The following is a 17,726-nucleotide window of genomic DNA, read 5'->3' on the forward strand; positions in this document are numbered from 1 at the left end:
TTTGAATAGGCGACCTTCAAGTCCCAAAGCCAAGTCCAAGCCAACTGTTTTGGTGAAAGCGCAGCAACACTGCTGAGAAACCAGCCAGGCAAAATAAATGTTTTCTCCTCAGCATAAAATGTGCTCACCAAATTAATGAAAGATAATCACTAATCTGGAGGCACAGGGTTAATTTTCCCGAGAAGTGACATCATAGGTTTTAGACCATGAAACCATATGCACTACTGTGTGCTGGAACCGCGTCCCATTATTGCCCTGCCGCTCTAATGGGCTCAATCATGAGCCATTAGCAGGCTGAACTCATTCTCCATTTCGTGTGACACCACTGTCCACATATTGATCCTACTCCACACATGAATGAATTTAGAATCACGTCAGCCCCCCCCCCCCAGGCTGCAACCATGCAGCACGCACACTCGGATGACTTTTTCTGGGTTTTATGCTTGATCAATAAGAAAGAAAGCAGATAATGATTATGGATCAATGCGTGGAGATCATGAACATGAGAACACGAGAGAAGGTTTTCAAGGAAGACATTTTTGATCAGTCTTCAGATTCAAACAGAGAGTTTGGTGTTAGGATTGAGTTTAGATGAGAGCAGATATTCAGACGTTTGAGCATTGTTAAGACTTTTTTCAAGCTGCTTTGAACTAGATTTAACGATGCAAAACCTATTAGAAACACGTTATATTACCCTGCTACTGCTTAAAGTAATACATTGCTGTAATGCAATACTTTTGCAGCCCCAACACTGAGTATGATACAGAATAAATTATGTAAACAACTAGAGTAATGTCTGTCAGGCTATTTCGGCTTAACTCCTTTAAGGTCACCCACTGAACCTCCAGCATACAAAAAGACAGTGGACATTATTTGAAATTTAAAAATGACTGATATATACTATGTCTATTCAGTTCTTTTGATATCACCCACATGTTTAGAATTGCTATCGAGCACAACAAATGTAGACCTCCAGTACGACCATCAGGGGGCGTGACGTCCCCTTACTTCGTGTGTGCATTGTCTCAACAAATTGTTTTACAGCAGGGCCACCCAAACTTTGGCACACAGGCCAATAATATAAAAATAACAATAATAATAATAATAACAATAATAATAATAATAATAAAAACCCCAGTATAAATCACTGTTCATGGTTAAAGAAAAAAAAAGAAAAAAAAAAAGAAGTTAGATCTTTTGGATAATTTATTCGTAATCTTCGCAAGGCAGGAATTTATCACCCTGTGATAAAAATACCCCTTGAAAGGCCCTCTTCCGGACCAGTGCTTGGCTTGACCACTCTTGGCTACTGTAGAAACATGGCGATGCAAAACGGTCGACCCCTTGTGTAGGTAAACTGCTCAATCTCAAAAACGTGATCATTAGTTTCAGGTGATGATACGATCATAATTCTTTTTGTCAATTAGCACCAATAGATCCTCCTAACACACTGGACCTCTGAATAATAATTTAATAGCTTTAAGATAAGTGTTGCTTGTGGCACATGGCCTACCATTAAGTTTTGGGGGCCCGCAAAGGAAAAAGTTTGTTTGTTTACTCTACAGGAACCTGGGCGTGTAATAGCAGAGCCAGTCCTGCAGGGGGCAGCCACTTCCTGTGATGCCACAGGCAACCTGTTGTACTGTAACAGGTGAAACAAGCCTAATTGAAGTGTGTTTCATTATTAAGTATCTGTTTATACAGACACACTGTAGTCTCAGATGAGGGTTTTATGAACCTACATTTACAAGGATGTAATCATTAATGCTTTAACAAGACTTTGTTACGAACTTTGATTTGACATGAACCCAAACACAGAAATCTTTATGCGACATTATCAGCGGACAGTAAGCGCGGGCTCATGAAATGTCAACAGTGATTTTTATTGATCTTCTTCCTCAGTGTTCCCAGTGAGCTGTGGCAGACTAAATCCTCACTCCAGCGTCGCCTTTCCCAAACAATTGCGTCATGCCGACGCTGGTGGTGACGAGCCGCCCCACTACACTCCTCCTACCTCACCTTTCCTCCCCACTCTCCTCCAACTCTCCCATCAGGACCACAGGGATGTGAGACGCTGACGCGCACCAGGCTGGAGAACAACTTCACCCAGCGGCCAGGCAGCGTGCTGTTTCTTCTGGGAGAGGTTGTGGACGCTCACCGCGGCTCCAAGCTGAGGGAGGGGGGGTCACTGAGTTGAGTGTGTGAGAGTGTGTTTTTTGTTTTCTTTCTGTTTATTTATTTTTTTTAAATACAACTCAGCAGCCCTGTCCTGTGCTGTGTTTGCCATATGTCGCGAAAGCAGGTCGACCATGACTACAACCTCCGTAGTATGAGCAACCTGATGGGCGAGCGGTGGAAGAAAGTGAACGACGGAGGAGAGCGGAGTCTCATCAAGGCTCCCTCCAGCGCCAGCATCAGCAGCCAGGGCGCCTCCGCCTCCACCGCCGCCGCCTCCTCCAGCGCCGGTGCCCCAGCAGCGCCCCCCTCCTCCACGGGGGACCTGGAGAGGGCTGCCCGCAAGCAGTTTCAGCAGGATGTCACGCCCGGTTTCGTCTACGTCCTGGCCGCCTTCTCCGCCCTGGGGGGCTTCCTGTTCGGCTACGACACCGGGGTGATCTCCGGGGCGATGCTCCTGCTGAAGAGGGAGCTGGACCTGAGCGCCCTGTGGCAGGAGGTGCTCATATCAAGTACTGTGGCCGCGGCCGCCCTGTCCGCCCTGCTGGGCGGCTTCCTCAACGGGCTCTTCGGGCGCAGGGTGTGCATACTGCTGGCCAGCTTCTTCTTCACCGTCGGCGGGATCGTGCTGAGCACCGCCCCGGGCAAGGAGGTGCTCCTGACGGGGAGGCTCATCGTCGGAGTGGGGCTTGGTAAGACGTGTTCACCATGCCCTCTGTCCCTCCTGTCTGACATCCAGCTACACACTTGTTTGAGCGTTTCACTCACTTTATTTCAGCTTTAAATGCACTTTAAACTCTTTAGATAAGGTTTTTTAATCTTCCTGAAAGCAAAACAAAAATCAGAGGCAATCACACATAGAGCTATCGAATCGATTAGTTTTAAGACTTTGAAGAGCTCCAGAGCCACAGGAGACACTATCCTACAGTTCCTACAGACTGGATACAACTACATCACATCACAGCTGCAAAGATTCATTTATTAGTGTTTAACTTTTAAGTTAGCCAACTGGCCCGCTAGTTTGATCCTCCATCGATCAATCAGGTTTTGATTACATTTTTTTAAAAGGTGTATTATATAAAAATCGTAGTGTAAGAAAAAAGTGAACCTAAATCATCATCAGCAAATGAAGGACCAACAGTTTTGATGTTGTGATGCCCTCAGTCTGAACCGTTAGATGCACAGCTAACTGAGCTAACTGAGCTAACTAGCTAACGGCAGCCACAGTTTGCAGCTTTTAGCTTCAGTAACTCTGGTGATGTGCTGCCCCCTGTTTGTTTCAAGAATAAATTCAACAGGTGGCCAACTCTGACCAGTTTTACCTTCAAAAAAGAATATCAGAAAATATTTAATTCCAGCTTTTAAAGCATATTTTCTGGTTTCCTTACTCCTGATGACGGTAAACTCAATATTTGAGAACTGAATATTTAAAAAATCAGAAGCTCTCCAGCTACAAGAACATTTTTCAAAAATATAAATATATGGAGTAGCTCGGTCTCCTTTGCAATCTGAAGTATTCTTTTCGCATTTTCCAAGAGCACCCGACACAATTTTAAATCTAAACTACATTGCGTAGTGCAGCCAGGCATCTCATGTCTCAGTAAACTATTTGGATTGTGGAAGAAACAAGACATTTGCGGACGTCGGAGGTGGGCTTTAGGAAAGAGTGCTTAAAGTAACATCATCGTCGAAAATCCGATCCAAGTTTTCACGCCATGATACAATCCGCTCACATATGACTAGTACAAAAGTGATACAAGTTAATGCTGGTATAAGCTTGTTGTAAGTAACTTCCTGTCTGTTTTGCAGTTAGGTTCCCATCCCTCCTTTTTACGTCACCGCATGAACACGTTATCTGTCCTGATTGGATAAAGCGGGCAGGGAGGCCAGGAAATTTCTTTTCTCTTTTACTGCATGAGCAGGAGAGGCACGGGTTTATGACCAAACACTCTATGACAGTGATTAATATTGGAATAAAGAGCTATTTGATGCGTATTTTAAAAAATAGATAGTTACAGAGGCTTTTATTGCTAGGAATTGTTACACAGAGCCCCTTTGAACGCTTCAGGTCCAACGTCAACCCGCAGTGTCAGCATTTGATGAATGGGAATCAACAATCAGCTATATTTCTCGAGGATCACATAAAAAAGTGACATATTCCTGCTTTAAAGCTGTCACAGAGGTGAAGACAAAGTGAACCTTAACTGGAAGCCAGTCAAATAATCTGCCCCCAGCGGCAGCACTGATGTTAAGGTGATGCTTTATTGATTTCTGCGTTAACATTTTCCCTGCACTTGGTCTTTCCATCACAGAGGTCAGAGGTCAGAATCAGCTTAAGTGCATCTTGAGGTCTTAAAGACCCCTAGAGACACACACACACCCACACACACACACACACAAACCAAGTGTCTTTGGTTTTCTCCCCCTCTCTGCCTCAGGCCTCACATTTGCAATTAGTCACAGCTTCTAATTACACGGCGCGGCCCTCTGCTTGTTCGGGCTGCACGCCACTGGCTGCGAGACAACTCGCTGTCTTTGCTATTATCATCATTAGGATGATTATTACATTCGGTCGGGCACCATCGAGTGATGAGGGGGAACTCTTAAGAAGAGGCGGATGTCGTCACAGCGCGCCCCGAGAGGAAGCCGAGATGAGCCCGCAAAGCACAGAGGGGACCTCTCGGAGTCAATAAGGTCGCCCTCACTGATGTCAGAGTCGCATTTATCTGATTGGCTGGCCTGTCCCTGCTCTCTAACCCCCTTTTCCACATTCCCTTTCTACCACTTCCTTCCCCTACGTGTATATTTTTCATGCTCTGCTTCCTTTTCACATGCAATGCGCCTTTTGATCACAAGTCAATGTGCCCCAAATTATTAATAGTGGCTGCCGTTACTCATGAGTCACATCCTCTGTGGAGAGGGCTGTTTAAACACGGCTTTCCAGGCTGAGCGCTGATGGCACCCGCCTCCTTTGAGAGCACTAAGCCCCCCCCCCCTTTATGGCGATACACGGAGGAATCACAGACCATTATCACTCCTTAGTCAACCACTGGGACGGGAGAGGAGGCTTAATTCTTCAATAAACATCTCTGACCGCAGCGAAGAGCTCTGTGTTAAATCTTCTCCGAGACAAATCCCTTTATTTGCCGTCAGACCCCTTTAGTGCAGTTTCTTCAGATAAATGGCTGTAATTAGTTTTTTCTTTGTGTGATGTAGAAATCAACCTCGGCATGATTAACATGTAATTATCTAGGAATGTGCATCATGAATGTTTCTTGGCTGATTTTCCACGAGATGGGGAGGTGTGAGGGCATCGCTGCTGGATGAATGGCTGGTAGAGGCAGGCGATAATGATGTAAGGAAAACACCAGGACTGCTAATTGCATGGTGGATTTTTACTCTTAGCTTTCAAAGAGATCAAACGTAAGAAAGCTGTGACGTGACAGTGAAGTTTGTTACCGTTTTTAGGAGCTCCTCTCTCTTTTCCTACCCGGGATCAGGTGATTGACAGGAAGCGCAGACATAAAAAAACAGAACAAAAACAAAAAAACGCTCTTTGGCTCAATGTTGACGGAAAAACTAAATTAAAGCTTCATGTTTCCTGTGATGGATTATAGAGCAGTCTGCGGAAAACGCTGGCCTAGATTTGACAAGGCTTGTGAAGGGTCACTTACAAAATCTTGCATTTAGCTTTTCCTGATGCTAAAAACAGCAGCGAAGGCTAGCTGTTTAAAGACGACTATTATGGCTGTACCCTTTTCTCTCATTTCACCTTGTATTGTGATTAACTGTATTCTCTGCGAAAATCAATTAGAGTAATTACGGGGAATTTGACAAAAGCAAGCTTGACTCCTGGAATAGAGAGGGTTCAGTTAGTCACAACAAATTACTGCAATTTTTTTTTTTAGCATGAATATAACCTATAATGGGACGCGTCGCTTTGAGTCGTCATCATAGTAAATTAGACCGGTGGTGCTGTCTAATTATACCACTTTTCTAAAAGCTAAATACACAAAAGTGAACGTAAAAGAATCTGTCCCATGTTTCATTCTGCTCAGCCGCCACGAAACTTTAATCAGGACCAGTCTGCTTGTCTACTTGGGAGAGCTGCTCAGCATGTGAAACTGTTGAATAATGTCTGTTGTGGCTGTATAAAGAAAAATACATTAATGTCATCGGCATTATCTTGGGCTTTGAAGAGGACAATATCGCATCAAAAAGCCTGTGTTACAAACTGTGGGATAAGAGTCAAGCTAAGATAAGATGCGTTGTGGGATTTTATGGGTCCACCTGTTGCATGCCAACATTTAATAATTACCCAAAGCAGTGCTGGACAAAAATATACTTGCTACAGAAGAAAAACAGTTACGGTGGAGAGCAGCGTAAGGAGTGAAGCTGCTCTGTAGTCTGTTGGTATACTGTATCTGGATACTCCTGTATCTTTTGCCAGACGGCAGCAGGGTGAACAGTTCTTAGTTTCCTCAATGTGAATATTTTCTGGTTTCTGTACTCCCCTATGTCAGAAGACTGAATATCTTTCCGTTGTGGACCAAACAGGACATTTGAAGATGTCTTTTACGCCATATTTCTCTATTTTCTGACGTTTTATAGACCAAACAACTAATCAATCAATTGAAAAAATGATCACCAGATGAAAATAATTGTTAGTTGAAGCCCTAGCCATCTTTGTGGGGTTAGATACCTGTTGCTGGTGGAAATAAACAGACATTTTTTCCTACTGCTAAGTTTCCCGAAATCAGTCACTTTGAATATTTTGATTTTTAAAATGGAAAGTCATCAACCACCAATAATTAAAATTTGTGCGGAAAAAATATGAATAATACTTGAAATGTGGAAATTATAAAGAATAGTAGGTCAGCAAATAATACGTTTTCCCAAATGAACATGTGAAACAAAGATTAAAAATGCAGCGGCTTCACAAACACAGGCTCTGATTGTTAATGGGAACTAATCACTCGGTCATCTCAGCTCTTACATTATAGGTATCCCCCTCCCCCCTCTGCCGTCACAATCTTTTCCCATACAGTCTTCATTAAACAAAATGTGCTCGAGCTGGCCTCAGAGAGATAATGAAACACATTCTGGCATCCCAATTAACCCATGGAGACGCTAATATGGCAACATTTTTCATACCGTGCAATTATTCCGACCGCGCCTGTCACCTGCACACTCGCATTAACATGACCACCGGTTCTCAGGAAAAGACTTTGCATGTCTGAACTGAACTCGCCAGAAAGGTCATCGTGGCCGTTTGTCGATCCGGGAAAGGCCAGGCCCTGCCAATCCCTACCTCCGTTTATTTCTACACAGAAGCCTCCGGTTCGCCTGCTCCCGGCCGGTTATTGCTGATCTGACCTTTGCCTCGTCACATGGACTGCTATGCGATACGAGGCCATTGTTAGTCCGAGCAAACAGACCAGACTGTCAGGACTGACAAGGAATTATTCCTCAACTTGGAAATTACAATGAAATTAAGAGGTTTTCTTGCTGCACTGGATATTTGCAGGAAGATGTCCTAATCTCCCTGTCGGGCGTGTCTTATTTACATTTCAAACATTTAAAAGTGTCCTTGTCTTGAAACAAAGTAAGCTTACTAGCTGAGGAAGCTAAGCTAAGAAAACGCAAATAACAAAGGCAAAACTGAAAGAAAAACACAAAAAAGCAACACCACCGCTCGCTGATGTGACAGAGAGTCTCGGTTTCACCTGACTGAGCTGGTTTTACAATGCTAGAGGGTTTAGTGGGTTAGGGTTAGGGTTAGGTCAGTGGCCATCAGTGATCTATAATGGCATCGCCCAACCCTCTGGTGGTCGGGCACTCCTTGTTCTTTCATTATCCTGATGAATGTATGTCCAGTACTGACTCACGCACACAATATTCACAGAACATTCTGAGAATTTTTTATGGTATTTATTTCACTGAAAAGATGTGGTTTGAAACAACACTATGAGAGCGAGAGAGAGTAAAACTGAACCAAGCTGCAGGCTGTAAACCCAAAACAGAGCCCTAAAAGGCTTGAGAGTCGGATGAATTTTCTCGGTGATTTCATCACTGGGAGCAACTCCATTCACATACAACCCGGCATGTGATCAATTGTTAATATAGAAATATTGAATGTTGGGGTAGTGGGAGTCTTCTGCTGGGACTCATACATTAAATACAGCATTCTCGAGGGCAGCTGAACTATGACTGTTGTCACTGTTTGCTGTTTCCATCTTCAATCTATGTGACACCTTTCCCTGCAGATCTCAGTGGCGCCTCAAGAGTCTCCCCTCTAAAATGTTGTTTTTTTTGTGCGCTCTCGTAGCCGACAGTCAGATTCAACGGCTCAAAAAGGGAACCATCAAAATGTTTTCGGTAAAATAAATCTGCCCTGATGCCTTCAGCCTCAGTTAGTCATGATCCGTTTCCTCACACACAGACACGCGAATGCACGAACGCGCACACAGACGCCCTTCTGAGTGTTTGTATAATCGTGTGTTCTGGCTAAATCATCCAGCGGTGAGGAAATGTCGAATTTTATTTTGTCCTCGGAAACAGTAGATGAATGGACTGCGCAAAAAAAAGTGCATTTAATTACATTGTGATAACGTTTAATTACTACCCGGAGGCTTGATAATTAATTGGTTGGTTTATGTAATTAAGTCACATTTCTCCTCCTAATTAGGTGGAAGCTGTGTGTACACTTAATGAGGAGTTTGTTTTTTCTTTTTGTGCGCATTATTGTTGTAACGCGGCAATCACATCACTAAAATGTCATGTTTTCAGAAAGTTTGCTGTTTTTGGCTTGACATTTGTGCGTTTTGATTTAATTACGAGGCGCCACAGCGTCGACTGGTAACGCTGTCAGTGTGCGAGTCTCTGCTTGTGTGTCGTCAAGGCAAAAAGCGCTCCTGGAGACGGCTTTAGTGGCGGGGAACCGCCGGATATTCACACTCACGTTTAAAATATGGAAACATCGAATGAATATAAGATAACTTAATTGTATGAAAATGACCTTTTCGCCTATTTTTAGTGATTGTCATAATGTGAAGAAATGATGTATAAGATTTGTGTGTGCGCTGCCTTTATAGCTTTGGGTATTCAGCATTTAGGTTTTTATGTCTGCATGTGGACAGATTTTGATGGCGTGGAGGATACAGTCACGGAAGTACAGTTGTGTAGTTGAGATCAAAATGATGATGATGGATGTTGTCCGATGAAGGGGGCAAGAACTAGAGAGGCAGGAAGTAGGAAAGGGGCTGTTTACTCCCCTGGCCCAAATTTTGTTTTGTTTCAAGTTGAGGATCGCTGTAACTCAGTTCCAATCGTCTGTCCACTCTATTGTAGGCTGGTATTGCTTTCAGATGGCGAAACAACCAACCAAGATGCAGTCATGAAACTCTCATAGGTGTGTAGTTGAGATCAAAATGAAGGCAGAGTTCGAGACATGTACCATCGTACCATTGCACATAGTCTTACTTGTGCCAAGGATAAGATGACTCCCAAAGGCCCCCAGCTGAATTCTAAAGGGTCAGAGGCCCTTTTTTTGTCCTCTTCATGACTCAGGACGCGAGATAAATGACCTGGTGTGATCACACTGCAAGATGATCATGAAATCAGTGATGCAATGCTTTTATGAGAACATGAGGTAATGGAATTGTAAAGTTTCATGGTATATTACGCTTTCGCTTGCCTTTAAACAAACAAATCTGTCTTGGCTACGTCCAATATAAAATTAGGCACACTTAACTGAATTTAATTAACGAAGGGGACAACTTGTCCTGCTTTTTTTTTTACGCTGAATGTAATCGCCACTCACAGCACTTACCCATTTGGAAGTAAACAACAGCTTTATCTGGGGGACTTTTCTCTTTTCCTCACTGCATTTTCAATCCTCTAATTAGCTTCCTCCATCAAAACCAGCTCCCTTCGTGCCAGTCCTGCCAGTCCCTGCGCCGAAACACAGTGACGGAGGGTCTAGGGAAGTATCTCCCTCGTACTCTGATCGAGCGAGTCAGGCCCGAGCTTTGTACTACGTGCCTAGAGGCTGCCTTCACAAGTCCAGACAGATCCTTTGTTCAAGTGTGCTGCGCCCGCTTTGAGGCTGAGACTGACCAGACGATGACTTTAGATAGTGTGTGCGTGTGCGCGTGTGTTGAAGGAAGTACTGAGAGCTGTCCCTTGTGCTGAAAGGAGAGCTCATTAACGAGAGAGAGAACACACTGCGGCTGTGTTTGCGAAGGATTCATATTCAAGCAGGAGGTTAAAATCGGGGCCGTGGTGGAGGTGAGGCTGTTTCAGTTCAAGTGAGAACTTCAGAGGGACACGAATTCTTCAGATACGCATATCAAAATAATGTCACTTGATCAAGATACGTCCTGTATGCAATGGTGCTTCGGATACGTCACAAGAGCTACTCAATTAAAACCCGGTTTGTGTGTCTACGCTCTCACCGCCAAGCAGGTGTTTCTTATGCAAATTCAGACAGAAGCACACAGAAAGTTCAACATTGCACCTTTAGGTTTGTCTTGTCACAATTGTCAGCATTAGATGCCATGACAACATTTTAGACAATTTAGGTCTTTTTTCTATAGTTGTTATCACTCTGAGTATGGGAGATGTGAGTAATGCGTGCAGCAAAACATTTAGATTAATCATTTCAGAAACTTCCCTTTGTTACCCAAGGAAAACAGACAGGCATCGCAGCAGATAAGGATCTTCAGGACTTTATCTGTGATCATTTCCATGCAGTTTTTCTGTCTGTGCGTGCATCTGCATAATGAAGATGCAAACCTTCAGTGCCGACACGCGCAGACGCTGTCAGATAGAAAGAGTTAAAAAAAACTGATTTCATGGCTTTTGGTGTTTGCGGCTCCGTGTACCTTTAATCCTGACATTTAAACGTCATACTTATTCTAAGGCAGTATATGCCTTACCTGAGGAGCTTGCTTAGTTGCCAAGATGGTCAGATAATAACAGTTGTACCAACTACCTGTTATTCACCCCCCAAAAAGGGGAACAACAGGTATTTACAGAAATGAAGGACTACGCTTCCAGAGTAGGCCAGAGCAGCTGCAGGGTTAATACCTCGCTGCCATGCAGAAGCACACAACCCCACAAACATTCGACATATGTCAGAACGTTGAGGTTGCCAAGGGTTGGCACAGCTTTGTGGACCAATGTGCAGCAAATGGTTCGTAGATTAGTGAACCGAACTCTGGTTAAGTCTAACGATCCCTCCCACAAGTTTTTATGTCATGAGTCATGAAAGGGGACCTGGCAAAATGGTTCGAGTGTGTGTGTGCTAGCCCCGATACCACGCCCGCTTTTTGCAACTTGCCGTGAACAGTCAACCAACATTTTGGCTCATGACCAACCTTTCCACAAAACCTCGGGCAAGTCTATTCGTTTGAAAGTTATGCATCTATTTGTGATATGCCCCTCCCATTGCCACGCTCCCTTTTGGTCAAATGGCATAAACACAGACACACACACACACACACACATCTTCACACACACAAACTCGACCTCTATTTCATCCTCCTAGTACCAACAGACCGACCAACAGAGTCACCTATAGAGATACTGGTCAAAGAAAAAAAAGAGAACATGTAGATGGAGGCTGAAGTTGAACTTTGGTAAGATTGTCATCGACACACTGACCATGTCTTGCTTTAGTAAAAAGGTCAGCTTTTTCCAGTGTCTCTCTTTCAGCACCATCCCTCTGAAGCCTATGAATGGATTTCGATCAAATTGGCCCGAGCAGACAGACCCCATGCCAAAGAGCAGTTGATTAGATTTGGGCAGTGATCTGGATCTTCGGATTTCCGGCATCAGATGATAATCCCTTTCTAAGCCATAACTAAGATAAAGACTTGTCTCTAACTCCTCGGGGTATGTTTGCACGGTCAAGAAATCAATTTGTATCAAAACGTCAGCAGAGACGGGCCTGATGTCTCTGGGTGTAACAGCCGGCTGAAGAACCGAACAGCCTAGTGACAGTCTGTAAGTGCCTCGACTGCGCTCCTTAAACGCTGAGCGGGAGGCCGGGCTGAGACTTGAGCACAGGACTTCGAACCATAAATGTTAACTTTTTTCCCGTAGTAGCTACAGAAGTGTGTTGTGATGTCGTTCTGCTCCTCCGAGAAATCTAGCAGTCCTTTGAAATGTTGATGATCGTTGTTTCCTTTCCCAGAGCACCCCGCTCTGCTCTGTGTAGTTTCTTGTAAAAAAAAGAAGAAAATCCTCCCTGTTATTGATTTTCCTTCCCCAGAGTTGCCACAGTGTGGTGCCCGCTCGGAGATAGCGCGGCTGCCTTTCCCGGCAAGTGGTTGCCATAGCAACAGGTAGCCATAGCGGCCATCGAGGGCAGGGTGGTGGCCGTCGGGAGGGGTGGGGGGTGGGGTAGGGGTAGAGAGAAAGCAGTGGTGGACTATTAATAGAGCTTATCAGGAGCCAGCTGCAGAAAGCTGCAGTCTAATGGCACCTCGTCAGATACATCATGGACACACACACACACACACACACACAGAGTTCTGTGTATATGTGACTACTGAGGTGTGCATGTGACTGTGTGTGTGTTATTTTGAAAAATGTATACAGTGGCTGTGGGTGCGTGAATGGATGTTTTTTTCAGATCAGAGTAGTGCAGAGTCCATTACTGAGATGGACTACAGTATTTGGTTGTGTCTCCTGAGTTCACCCACATCCACATGACGTCAGTGTTACCATTGTTGACGTCAGGGTCGAATGTCACAATCATTTGAAATGAGTAGTTTGTCACTGACAACAGCAATGATTGAAATAATTGTCTGTTGTTTTGAAACTCACTCATTTCGTAAAACAAACTTTGAAATTCAGATTTTAAAGCTCCAATGTAGAATTGATTTCTTTTGAAATTCTTCTCTGACAACATGATAAGTTTTGCCAGGTGAATTCGATTGTAATGATATATTTTCAAACTGCACATTTTCTAAAAAAAATCCTAAAACCCTAAGTCTGAGACTTTTAGCTCTGTTTTGGTCTCCACCAACTCCCGGAGAAAATATCTGGCTCTCAGGCAGCCAAACGCTCAACTAGAGGCTAACTGTGAGTCATTTGGAGCTGGGCAGGCAGTATACAGTCAGTTTGTCAGAGGTTTTTTTTCCTTGAAAATAGTTGGCTGCTTGCCGAACAGTAAAGTTGTACGGCGTAAAATCAAAACTATGAGCCAAAAGATGCTAAAACACTAAGAGCTTAGTGGAACTTAAGAGTCAGTTGGTAACTGTTTGAAGTAAGTTGTTTGAATTATGAAAAATGCCTAATTTAAAAGGTTTATATTGTATGTTACAATACATGTTTAGCTCTCCTGGAGTCCAGACTGATGTACCGCTAATGTAACTACCAGCAAAACCATTGACATTAGCACCATTTTCTGTTGTATTTAGTGCTAATTAACAAATGCTAGCATGCTAACACACTAAGAAGATCGACATCGTAACTATTGTACGTCAGCGTGTCAGCATTGTCATCGAGCATTAACGGCTGATGTTCCTTGCACTTCACAGAGCTGATGGTGTAGCTGTATCAGTAAATATTAAATTGTTGTGACGGACATTTTGTGAAATTTAAGAATGAGATTTTGGGGACAAATTTGGGTAATTTGTTATACTTTAGTTCAGGTTTAGGTCAGTTAATGTTTGTGTAAGGTTTTGGTCATAGTTTAGCTTTAAAAAAAACAAAACATCTATGGTTGATCATATGCTGTGTGCCAAATACTGCCAACTCGCTCTCTTAAAAACCTGCAATTTCCTTTGAGAACGAGCAACATCTGCTGTAGGCTTAAGTGCCATTTCCTGAGCAGCGCCTCCCGCTAACCGTCTCCTCTCCCTCTCTCTCCCTCCCGCTGCGCAGGTATCGCCTCTATGACAGTTCCGGTGTACATCGCCGAGGCCTCTCCGCCCCACCTCAGGGGGCAGCTGGTGACGGTTAACACCCTCTTCATCACCGCCGGACAGTTCACTGCCAGCCTCATCGACGGCGCCTTCAGCTACTTGCAGCGCGATGGCTGGAGGTCAGGCACAGAGACACACACACACACACACAGAGGATGCGTTCAGTTAGAATTCAGACAAATAAAGCAAAAACGGCATGATTCATGTCTGCATAAATACACTGTCAAGCTGAAGGAAGGCCTATCTGCCCATGTGATGATAGATGATCATATAGTCAAATATGATATTAGCATCTTTTCTTTAGGTTCTTGTATCAAAAAGTCGGACTGGCTCAGACCGTCACTCCAAATGTCAGCTCATGCAGAGGTCAGCCCATAACGTTTGCTGGGAGCAGCCGTCCTGTACGTTTGAAACATACATTATGCCTCTTTCTCTGTCCTTCTGTTCTTTTATCTGTCTCCATCTTTTCTCTCCTTCGCTTCTGTTTGCATCCTTTTCCTGCCGTCACACTGAACGCAGGTTCACAGTCCCCAGAGTGTTGGGATGTCGAGCTGTGAAGCACTGCAGATTAAATCAGCCGTTTTGCAGGGATTTTCTCCAACCACGGTTCCGATGGAGATGGCGGAGATAGTTTAGAAGCAGCTTGATTGGTGTGATTCATACGTGATAATGGATTTTCCGGAGAGACTGTATGAATGTTGCCTGATTGACGTCTTTGCCTGTGCAGCAGAAGCATGGATTTTTTTTGAAGTTGTATGAAACAATGAACTGCTGTGTCACCTCTTCCTCTACCTCTCAAGAAAACCGTCTCCAATATTTCATCATCATCACAGTCTCTTCCTCGCTCTCTCTCCTCTCTTGTGCCTTTTTATTCTTTGCCTTCCTACCACACAGCTCTTTCACAAGACTGTGCTGAACCCTGATTGTGTGCATGAGTTGACACAAAGAGAAGAGAAAGCTATTTTTCTCTCAGTATGATAGCATAGCGTTGGTTTCATTCTTTTTTTTTTTTAGCTGTCAAATGCAGAAGTTAAACAAAATGTGTGTTTGTGTGAGCAATAATTACTTTTTTCCCACAAATTAAGAGAAAAACTCTGTGTTAACCATATTAACACTGGGTGCCCCCTTGTTTGAGATAACGCTGTGAAAGTGCCCTCCTGACCGCCCCGTTGGTAGATTAAACGTGATAAAGTGCCCTCTGGGTTTTCCTTCCAGTGGACAAAGCGTGGTGAAGTGCCCTTTTCTATAGATATAGCACAACTTTCTGAGCGTTGGTGCCCCCCCTCATGTATGTGGTGCCCTTTGTATTTTTTTTTCGCCCCTGCCCTCAAACACCCTGTGCTCACCACTGCTTATTAGTATAAGTAATGAGGTTATTTGAAGCTAAAGAATGTGAATAAATCCATGACTTTTTCCCTAAATAAACATACATTTAATGCAGGGGCAACCTTACTGCAGACTATTTCTGTATGTTGAATGAATTCACCCTCAGCCCACAAAAAACTGAACAAAAAAACTGAACAAACACCACCTAGTTATGTAGTTCTATAATTAGATTCCTCACTCCTTCCCTCCCGCTGTCTCCAGGTACATGTTGGGCCTGTCGGTAGTTCCCGCTGTGCTCCAGTTCGTCGGATTCCTGTTCCTGCCGGAGAGCCCCCGCTGGTTAATCCAGCGCGGGCTGACCCAGAAGGCCCGTCGCGTTCTCAGTCAAATCCGAGGCAACCAGAACATCGACGAGGAGTACGACAGCATCAAGAACAGCCTCGACGAGGAGGAGGGCGGAGGAGGTAAGGCGGGGGATTGTGGCAAGAGAGCAGTTTTAAACCAACTTGTTCCTTAAATTTATGTCTAACAACTGTACTAACAGTGGCAGAGATATCTATTAAGGATATTTGTTCGGTGTCAATACCCACAAAGTAGTTTGGTGAGATGGTTTATGAGAAAACACCGTATGGTATTTTGAATACTTGAATGTCAGACCTGCGACATTTGAAATCCTGAAAGCAAGGGGCAATTATTGAAGGATTTTTGCAGCCTGATACTGAAAATGTCGTCAAATTTCAATTATCTGTTGGTCTTAACAGCTACAGAACGGAACAAGACATGTCACATTCACCCGTTCGCACGCATGATGGCACGGCGTCATGGCCGAGGAAGGTGCCAACGATATTTCAATGCTTAGTCATTCACAACGCACTCGCACACCGGTGGAACAGCCATCGAAGGAATTTGGGGTTCACTTTCTTGCCCAAGGGTTTGGAGCCAGATGGTCCGGGGATTAAACCACCAGCCCTCCAAGAAAATATAAACCAAGTTGTTGGTTGTCTAAATTAAAAGCGCACAGTGTGCACGCTCAGCCTAGAGAGAGGTGGGAGTCAGGGGAAGATTGCAAACATGTTTTAGAAGAGACGGCTAATGCTTGGGCTCACATTATTAACACCTCACAGCTGACGGAGTCACGACCGCCTCGAGGGCAGCAGCCTCCCTTTCAGTCTTTTTGATGTCCATCTCTTGGAGACTGATTAGACAGTTCATGCTCCCCCCGCTGCCTGATTCCTATTGAAACAACAATAAGTCCATCAGTAGCTCTGTGCTTTCCCTCAGCTTCAAGGGCCATGATGGTGACCTGCCAGTCAAACGGCACAAGGATCCTTTCTCTTCATTTTCTGGTGATATGGTTCCCACATGGAGCTGTTTTGTCCGTCTCAGGATGACTCTGCAGTTCTTTTGTTCACTCAGAAAATAACCTGCCGCCTCCAGAAACATTCGGCGCATCATTTTCCTGCATGACGGTGAATGTTTCCCCGTGCAGGCAGGTGTTAGGGGCTTTGTTGAATCCTGTAAATCTTTTCAGTTTTGACTCACGGGGGGTTAGGGGTAACCCTTCCTCACGCTGAAGTTGCTTTGACCAACGTGGCTCCAGCTTTCAGCGCTACTCGTAGAAAGGCAACCAAAAAGAAGGCGGAGAAGGTAAATGTGGCAAGTAAATAGAAGACACTACTTCATGGTCAATTACTGTGTGAGCTGACCTTTGCTTGACCACACGGAGGCTGTTGTTTGTTATGAGGCTCCGCCAGCAGACAGTATTGAACGAGGTTGGCAGGCGGACGGCTGACTGAGCTTTACGAGCTAATATCATGGCTTCATAACATCGCTTTTGACAATTATGAAATGCTCTCTTCTTCAAAGGTGCACTCCGGTCCGATCCGGCAGCTCGTTACCTTTCCCTCTAATCTCTTTTCAGTCCTCGCTCAAACCAGTCAAAGACGGCATTCCGTCAAAGATGCGAGCACACATGCACACCCTCGTATTCATCCACATTTTATCATGCTCTTTATGCGCCATCTGCTTGTGCTCGCGCGCGTGTGTGTGTGTGAGCGAGAGAGCAAAAGCGAAGTTCGGTTAAATCCACAAAAGAGAGACATTATGCACATGCACACACGCGCCGAGCATATGGTGTCGTAATCACCGCAGTGATGTGAATTTGAATCCAATCCCCAAATCTGCCTTCGTGCTGCTCCCACACCTTGCAACATCTGTTTCTCTCAGGAACCATGGAACGTTAACCCAATCGGTAGAAGAAATGTTGGCAATGTACGTTTCTGGCAAATG

At 44.4% G+C, this 17,726-nt stretch overlaps 1 protein-coding gene across 2 annotated transcripts in view; it reads left to right on the forward strand.

Moving 5' to 3' along the window:
- LOC115595931 (proton myo-inositol cotransporter) overlaps window positions 1–17,726 on the forward strand; it is a 72,501-nt gene that overhangs the window by 1,162 nt on the left and 53,613 nt on the right. The window contains exons 2-4 of one of the 2 annotated variants that reach the window (XM_030440779.1): window positions 1,903–2,867; window positions 14,071–14,230; window positions 15,699–15,901. In XM_030440779.1, coding sequence (XP_030296639.1) covers window positions 2,288–2,867; window positions 14,071–14,230; window positions 15,699–15,901 — 943 coding nt within the window. In that variant the 5' untranslated portion in view covers window positions 1,903–2,287. Of the gene's footprint in view, window positions 1–1,890; window positions 2,868–14,070; window positions 14,231–15,698; window positions 15,902–17,726 lie in introns of those variants that run through there. The other variant, XM_030440780.1, reaches the window with a different exon arrangement.

This window comes from Sparus aurata, chromosome 14 (genome assembly GCF_900880675.1).
Source record: "Sparus aurata chromosome 14, fSpaAur1.1, whole genome shotgun sequence".
Lineage (NCBI taxonomy): Eukaryota > Metazoa > Chordata > Actinopteri > Spariformes > Sparidae > Sparus > Sparus aurata.